Below are 8,501 nucleotides of genomic sequence, written 5' to 3'. Positions count from 1 at the left end.
TCCTTGTCAAAGAAATCGCATCCACCACCATCATCCTCTCAGCCCCCACCACCATTGAGAGAGACCTTCGTTTGGGTCCATATCTCTCCATGAGTGAGCTTCCAATATTTTCTTATGGTGTCGTCCATTGTGGTTGGGTTCATGACCAGTTAGCACGTTCATCGGCTCTCTTGGCATCCCAGGGCCTCTTCGTCAGGTGCAAGCCTCCGCTCCTCCGCTTTCAATTTCCTCTCTTCGGCCACCAATTTGGATTTCTATTTCTCATCCTCCAACATCTTGAACTCTTTCCATCCCGCCGTCTTCTTTTCTTTGTGTTCGGTCGCCAACAATTTCTTGGCCTCAATCATGGCTACAAGTTCTTCTTTGTTTGTGCCACCGAATGCACCCCTCCTCCTTTTCCCTTTTGAAATCTTGTTGCCATCTGGTCTCTTGTTGGCCTCTTCATTCTGCTCAACGGGAATGCTCAATCTCGATCTCATTGGAGTGGTCTCCACAAGTCTCTGAATCTACTTCTCATAGGTACATAGCACTTTGCAGCAATGACACAATGTGAATGGCTTGTGGCCGAACTTCTTGTTTCTTCGCTTGAAGAGCTCTTGAATGACAGGACCAAACTCTATGACTGGCACACCGCTCGGTGGTGCATTGTTCACTTGATCAATGCAACCAGATTATCGGTTGTATTGATCTAGTATGGTGCCCCAATGATGCCCAAGTGAGCCTTGGGTGCGGATAGATGCGCTACCCTTATTGCCGGCAGTGGTGACCGGACGAGCCGGAGCAGTGGCCGTAGAGGTGGCTGGAGACAGGGCACTAGCTGCCGGATGAGGGCGAGGGGCCAGAGTGGCTTTCTTCTTCATCATCATCGTCGCCACTTTAGCGAAGGCAGACGCGGCCGCCATCGGCTTCCAAGAACGTTTGGCAGCGCCGGGAGCAGATGGAGGGCAGCCGACCGACGCTAGCCAGGCAATGGCCACCTCCAGTGACCTTGCTACGGGCAGTGGCAGCCGGTGTGGTGGACCGGATGAGATTGTTGACGCCCAACCTTTTCTTCGGTGTGTGCAGCGACACAAGAGTGGTTTGCGGCCGCGACGCACCGGCGGCGGTTGCCGGCGGGGTGGCGAAGGGGTCTTGAGAACCCATTTCGGGCACAGCCAACAGTCATCGACGGTGATGGTGGCGCATGGGGAGGCTACGGAGTGAACTATGGTGCCGCAAGGAGGAAACAAAGAGGAGGGGGGATTTACTCGGGCGGGCGGGGTATGAGTATATTTACGCACCACGTGCCAATTTTTTGGCGGAGTAATTTCACTTCTAGAACCGACTTAAGACTTCGTTAGATGCGGTTTAGTGAAGTAGAACCAAAATTTTACTTCTCCATAATTTTTGAAGAGATGGGTTAGAAATGCTCCGCCTTAGAGCATCTCTAGCAGACCCCGTAAATCTCACAAACCCGCATAAGTCCGGCGAGTATACAGGCTCGACCCAATTTTCTGGTCAGAACAGAGCCCATATACTCGTTCGGCCCGTAATTTTTTTTACCGTGGCCCGCAAACCGGCACCCAGAAGCGGTATATCTACCGGTTGGGGGGGGGATACGGGTCAAAACCCTATCCCTTCGCCGCAGCATTCCACCGCGATTCCCCACTGCCCCCTCGCATTTCTCGCCGCCGGCGAGCCCTCATCCGCCTCGAAACGCCATGTGGAGCTCCGACCGCAGCTACGGCGGTCGTCGCAACCCCGAGCACGAGCGGTGTGTCTGCTCGAACGTCACGAGGAAGCGTGCGACCAAGAAGTGGACGAATAGGGGCCTCTCTCCGCCGTTGAGGCTCCTTCGTCACGAGACGGAGGAGTACGACCGTCAGCACGGCGTACGCCCTCCTCCGCCGCGGGCTCCTCCGCCGCGTGGCTCACCCTCGCGGCAAGCTCTTCCTCTTTCGGCGCGGGGCTTCTCCCCGTGAAGAGGGTGTGGTCGAAGGAGCCGGAGGAGCGCGACCTCGTCGCCGTCCCGCAGGAGCCCGAGGAGATCGAGCGCCGAGGCGTCATCGGCCCCGAAGACTTCGTCGCCGATGTCGACGCGATCGCGCCCGCCATTGCCGAACGCAGCTTGCGCGAGGCGGCGTAGCGCCGACGCCACGTGAAGTAGCTCGAAGCCCTCATGCTCTAGCAGACGGTCGCGGCGAACCTTGCCGCCAAGGGGAAGGACGACGAGTGGCGGCTCATCTGCGAGGAGCAGAGGCAGAAGTTCATCGACCTCGGCAGCTCCGACGAGGAGGATTGAGCTCCTCCACCGCGTCGTCCTCGTCGCGAGCTCGCCGTCGTAAGATCCCCCACCCCCTCTAGTACTAGTAGTGAATGTAGTATGTAGACCATGTTTTTTGATGAACTAGTGTCTGATCATGTACTATGTGATGAACTACTATGTTTGCAATTTCTCCTGCTTTTTAAAATTATGCAGTTTCATATACGGTGTCTGCTCTGCCGCGCACGTATTCGACCCGCAAAAGAGATCTTCGTCGAACTGTAAACGGCTTATGCGGGTCGGGATTTTACGGGATCCGCTAGAGATGTTCATAGAGCCGTCACACCAGAGAACAGAAAAAGGTGAAACACGCGCGCGCGACTGACCCCATGCGTCAATGCGCGAGTCGTAATTAAGCAAGCAAGTCTCCCTTCCGCGACACCGCGAAGTCACTCGATCTGAACACAGGTGATCACGCGACAGCAATTTTTTTTTCCGGGAAGATACACGCGAGATCCACAAGAAATCGATTACCGCTCCCCTTTCTCTCTCGTTTCGTTTACTTATCAGCGACGGAAGAGCACGCCGCGTTCATGGGCACGGCGGGCGGCCGTGTATCGTCGTCGCGCGCGACGTCGGCCAGCTTCCTTCCAATTCCAAGCCCAAGGTGGTGCGGTGCGACGTCAGAACCGTCATCAGACCAAGAAACAGATAGAGCAAGGAAACCAGCAGGATATATTCGCGAAGAGGATAGAAACTGGCAATTAAGCGCTGTGTCTCTGTGCGTGTCAGCCTGGCAAGGGGGCCCGCGCGCGCATCTCCGTCGAGCGCATCGCCTGTATATATACCCCACCCCACGAACACGCCGTGGATACCAGTACACCACCCACAAGCCACCGATCGCAACCGCCCTCTGTCCTCTCCACCTCCTCGCCACCACCTTGGCATCAGTGCCTCTCCCTCCCCCCTCTCCCTGCAACTTTTCCCCTCATCTCGTTGGAATCCATGGCGTCCAAGTCCGCGGTCACCCCAGGTAATTAGTTCGACATCCCGCCCAGTTATATTGAGAGTTAGTGAAGGTTATTCCGCCCGGGATCCGCCATGGTTCTGTTTCTTCACGCTCTGTGGGGCGGCGGCAAGCCTCTGGCGCTCCTGCTCACCACGGTGCTCCTCTGTGTGCTGCGGCCAGGTGGGCAGCCCAAGGGCAAGGAGGAGCCCTCCTCCATGGCGGACGTGTACAACCACGAGCTGACGCCGCTGCAGAAGCACGTCGCCTTCTTCGACCGGAACAAGGACGGCGTCATCCACCCCTCCGAGACCTACGAAGGTACGTACTTACGTGTCGCGCACACAGCACGCACACGCCGATTAATCGCTTTCTACCTGGTTGGAACGCGGAAGTCGGCAGAAATCACGCGAGAAACGGCACAGCTCGTCCCGGATAATTCTGGCGATCGAAAACTGACGATGCGGTTGGTCTGCAGGGTTCCGCGCGATCGGGTGCGGCGTCGCGCTGTCCGCCTTCAGCGCCGTCTTCATCAACGGACTGCTCGGTCCCAAGACCATACCGGTATATATGCACGCAAAAAAACCTCTCGCTCTCTCTGTTGTTTTCTCTCTCTCTCTCCATGATCGAGCTCTCTTTGCATGATTGAGATGCGTACCCTGTTACAGTACTGTTCTAAGTGCGGTTGTGGGGCAAGGCTTGGTTTGCCTTTTTCTTGTCTAGTTGCTTTCAGAGTTAACGTGGGTACTTTTAGAAACACAGTGCAAACACATACGCACACAAACACGCACGCTCACCTCCTATAAACACATACACGCACATCATACCCATATGAACATCTTGTGAGACCAAACCAACCTACCTTGAGGTCGACGAAGTTGTCACAGACGCCTTGTAGTTAAGTAGCGGGCCATGCCGCTGAAAGAACAGCCCCAGAAAGATTTTAATAAATCTTGTAAAATACAATCACCCTTGCCAAAGTCTACAACTTAAGCTCAGATGGACAGGTTCCACCGCAAGAAACTTAGTCACCCGAGCATAAATTCACTACTTCTGCATAGTTGGTTAACAAATATCCCAGCAACACAAGGACAGAGCACAAACTAGATGGTTGCTTGATTTAGATGGAGGGCAGTATAAATAAACGGCTGCACGAGATTCAAAAGTTAGTTGCTCATTGGTCAAAGGGCTCGTAACTAAACGGCATCGAGATCTACAAATGGCTTAGCAACAGGCATTACTAAAACACACATACGCGCATACGACTACCTCAGCACTAGAAATACATCGCCAGGTTAGCATATGCATGCACCATGTGTTGAGACGCACATGAGCATAGACCAATGAACATGCATGTTAGTTCATGCAGCATGGGTTCGGTCGCAAAGAGAAATGAATAGCCAATGATTTAGCTATAAATTCCTTTATAGAACGAGACAAAGAGACTTTAGCAAGAGATCTAGTGCACTTTCCTTATTCTAAGCAGGCAATGGTAACATGCAATGCAAGTACATCCTATATAATTTAGATTGGCCCAACTGAACTCCAGCTATATCTCTTTCATAGACGATCGAGTTTCCCACGTGACCATCTACAAATTAACCCTTGCCGCTCCCAAAAGAGACCAAATATTTTGCCTTCCCGGACAGAGCAGAGGATTGAGGTAAGTAAATCGGGCGTATCTAATTCTACCTCGTGGTTAGATGCTGCTGCGACAGATGAGCTTGGTTCAGAGTATTCGACGGAGTGCCGTCTGACTAGGCCACCTCTGGCCGAGAAACAGAAGATATATTCCTAGCGTGAGGATTTGTACACGCCAACACAGAAAAGATGCATTATTCACCCTTGCTTTTTTCAGAGAAGAAAACGAAAACACTGAACAAAGGAGCACTGTCAGGCTTTTCCAGTTTATCGATCTGTTCAGTCTTTACAGCAGGACCTAACATTAATTGGGGATTGGTTCAGTGCTGATTGGCTGAATCCTTCGTTAATTATTAACCATCGCGTGTGTGTCATTACTGCTGCAGGAGAACATGAAGGTTGGAGCTTTCAAGTTTCCGATCTACGTAAAGAACATCCACAAGGGCAAGCATGGGAGCGATTCGGGCGTGTACGATGCCAATGGAAGGTACTAGCTGCCATCTCATATTTGTTTATGTGCACATCGCCGCCCTACCTCCATTTCAAATTAAGTAGATGCTGTCCTACAAACCATGTGATTAAACTTCTCTAACTTGGAGTATCGAAATATAAATATTCAGATTGGTCAAATGAACATAATACTGTCCCATTTTCTGTCATAAGTAGTGTTCCTGATTTCTGTAAATTCTTACTGATATATTGAAATAATAGTAGAGAGAGAGAGAGAGAGAGAGAGAGAGAGAGAGAGAGAGACTGACATAGATGTTAGTCGCAACTCCCTAATAAAACCTAAAAGAATCTAAAGTAGTCATGCCGCCTTATGATATGGATGCATGACTGTCAAACCACCTCTTGATATGAAACGAGAAGCAGCTAGGAGTGGTGTGTTGTCTTTGTTCTTTCCCCTTTGTCTAAACTCTGATGGAAGAGATACCACAGTGCCGCACACTCAACAATAAACTACTGGCCAATGTGAGTCGCATGAGATTAGTTAAGGTATTGTGGCATAGGGCAGTGTTACTATGACGTGTAGAGAAGTTGAACTACCGATAAATTGCGCCGTCCGATGCCAACTAAAAGAAGAGGAAGATAGCAACACAACTCTAAAGCCCATGTCTTATCTAGACATGCAAAGATAATAGAGCTTGGGCGCGTATTTGCTGACTTTACAGTCGTCTATCCAACTTGCAGGTTTGTTCCTGAAAAGTTTGAAGAGATATTCAAAAAGCATGCTCACACCAGGCCTGATGCGCTGACAGGCAAAGAACTGAATGAGTTGCTTCAAGCAAACAGGGAGCCTAACGATTTGAAAGGACGGTAAGTTTCCGTTCATCTGGAGTATGAACAATGGAAATGTAAGCTGTGCTCTTTAGCTCATTATTTTCCTTTTCTGGAACCAACAATGCAGAGTGGGTGGCTTCACGGAGTGGAAAGTTCTCTACTCGCTGTGCAAAGATAAGGAGGGATTTCTTCACAAAGAGACCATCAGGGCAGTCTACGATGGCAGCCTGTTTGTGAAGTTGGAGCAAGAGAGGAAGCAAGCTAAAGAATCTGCCAAGAAGAAATGATGAAAACTATCCCAATACCCTCTTATTTGTGATTATGCGCAAGTATGCGTAAATTATGGTGTGCTTGAGAGTATGGTTCTGTAAATTAATGTTGTGAATTGATTTCGTGTGTTTGTTTGTTTGTTCTTTTATGGAATGAGAATTCAAAGCCCTGTTTATCTAGATATCGCAGTTGTTTGCAAATTAGGATGTTTCCAATTACTTATAAGTCTTAACATTGGTGTTCGTTTTATGTCTCCACAAACGTACTTCATGCAAGAAGTTGCACAACAATGTGCAGCGTGCAGCGGCATCACCTCATGACCATTGTCCATTGTTATATTTTACTCCATTTATCGCTGGTGAAAAATGTGAGAACCTTTTTCGTCCAAAGGAATTATATAGAATTTCATAAGTTCTTTCTATATAAAATCTATTTGGTCCAAAAGAACGAGTCCTCCAAAGAAGACATGAATCTCTAAAAATATTTCTGCATTTTTCATCTGGTGCAACCAAACAACTACTATTATTGTGTTCTTCAACTATTATTATTGTGTTCTTATCCATGTAGAATCTACAATATTATGACATCCTATTCTAGTATATTCCCTATATTTGAAATCCTACAAACCAAAGAGGCACTGAATTTTATTGCTTTTACTCAGATTACCATTAAATTGGTGTTTAGTTTCACCACAAATTTTACTGTTTATTTCTACTACACAACACACACTATTGAAGTATTACCGCATTGTCCACCTTTTCCTATCAACTTGAACTTTTGCATGAATAGAGGAACACATCTTGAGGTGAGATTTATTTACCTGCTAGTGCACTTATCTAGAAACATAGCAAATACCGTTCCGTTTACAGATATAAGATATTTTGGACATGTCAGTATGAACTACATACGGACTGAAGTGAGTCAACACACACATTAAAATGTATCTATAAATATATTTGATTCAGAAAAAAGTTTCCGCAAAAAAAAAAGATTCAGAAAAAATTAAAACATGTTATATTTGTGAACAGAGGGAGTAATATATATTACAATAAAAGAGAAAGAATTGTGCAAATGTGAAGAGATAGATACGAGTCAGTGACAGAACAAAATAATTGTAAAACTCTGTATGACATGGATACACAACTGCCGAACCACCTCCTCAATATGAAACAAAAAGTTAAGGGAAGAAGGTGAGAGTGGTGTGTTCTCTTTGTTCTCTTCCCCCTTTGTCTCGAGCAAGTGAGTGCCAAGCTGCGTCATGTGGCATAAGATTTGATTTAATGTGAAGCACATGAGGTGGATGGGCTGGCACTAATATTCATCGGTTGTTTATGACCTGCATGCAGATCATAGGATGCCCTCACGTAGGAAAATCCAACGTGATATTGACAAATGACATTAGCATATCTGATTAAATAAATGGAAGAACAAATGCACAGGTATGAGGTATTGCCTGTCACTGTTCTCACTTTCTTGAACTCATTTATGTAAGACTAAAAATAAGACCACATGTCTTATCTAGATGTACAAAAAGAATGCAACAGATTAAGATGGCTGGTTTGTTCCTGAAAAGTTTGAGGAGATATGCAAGAAACGTGCCCACACCTGAAAAGTCTGATATTGAGAATTGAGAGCCTATTTGTAAGTGTATCCTTGCAATGCGTGGTGTACGACTGAATTTGTTTCCAGTTTATGTTTCCTTTGCGTTGTTTACAAACTATTGTTACTCTTTGCTTGCAACGCGTGGTGTATGACTGAATTTCAGTTTTGTAAGTTCATCAGCGCAGAGTCTGTTTAGCAGCCAGTAATTCTTTTTACAGAAACATAGCAGCTAGTAGAGCTGGACATATATTACTACTCTAAAGTGGGAACTAATAAACAGGTCTCCAGTTTATGTTTTTTCTTTATTGTTCCAGCCTGCTTTCTATTAAATTGTGGTTTAGTTTTTGCCGCAAATACAAGGACCACCACAGAGAAGCGATGCAGCATGTGGCTTCGTTTTCTTCTTTATCTACGCCTACCGATATCATCTCTCATAATTGCCAAAAAATAACAAATCTG

General features: G+C 47.4%; 1 protein-coding gene across 1 annotated transcript; it reads left to right on the top strand.

The window, feature by feature from the left end:
* The first annotated feature begins 3,101 nt into the window (after positions 1–3,101).
* Positions 3,102–6,682, top strand: LOC119338487 (probable peroxygenase 5). The gene is made up of 6 exons (XM_037610816.1): positions 3,102–3,275; positions 3,432–3,569; positions 3,727–3,812; positions 5,276–5,376; positions 6,081–6,206; positions 6,298–6,682. Exons 1-6 carry the CDS (start codon positions 3,248–3,250, stop codon positions 6,455–6,457), a joined length of 639 nt encoding a protein of 212 aa, XP_037466713.1. The 5' UTR covers positions 3,102–3,247; the 3' UTR covers positions 6,458–6,682.
* The last annotated feature ends 1,819 nt before the right edge of the window (positions 6,683–8,501 follow it).

This window comes from Triticum dicoccoides, chromosome 7B (genome assembly GCF_002162155.2).
Source record: "Triticum dicoccoides isolate Atlit2015 ecotype Zavitan chromosome 7B, WEW_v2.0, whole genome shotgun sequence".
NCBI lineage: Eukaryota > Viridiplantae > Streptophyta > Magnoliopsida > Poales > Poaceae > Triticum > Triticum dicoccoides.
This window is presented reverse-complemented; position numbering and strand designations above follow the sequence as displayed.

Bases quoted from the DNA above. Each gene is read 5' to 3' on its own strand.
- LOC119338487 (XM_037610816.1), top strand. From the start codon at position 3,248: ATGGCGTCCAAGTCCGCGGTCACCCCAG. The intron at 3,276-3,431 runs GTAATTAGTTCG...TGCTGCGGCCAG, and splicing joins CAAGTCCGCGGTCACCCCAG to GTGGGCAGCCCAAGGGCAAG. The intron at 3,570-3,726 runs GTACGTACTTAC...GTTGGTCTGCAG, and splicing joins CCCCTCCGAGACCTACGAAG to GGTTCCGCGCGATCGGGTGC.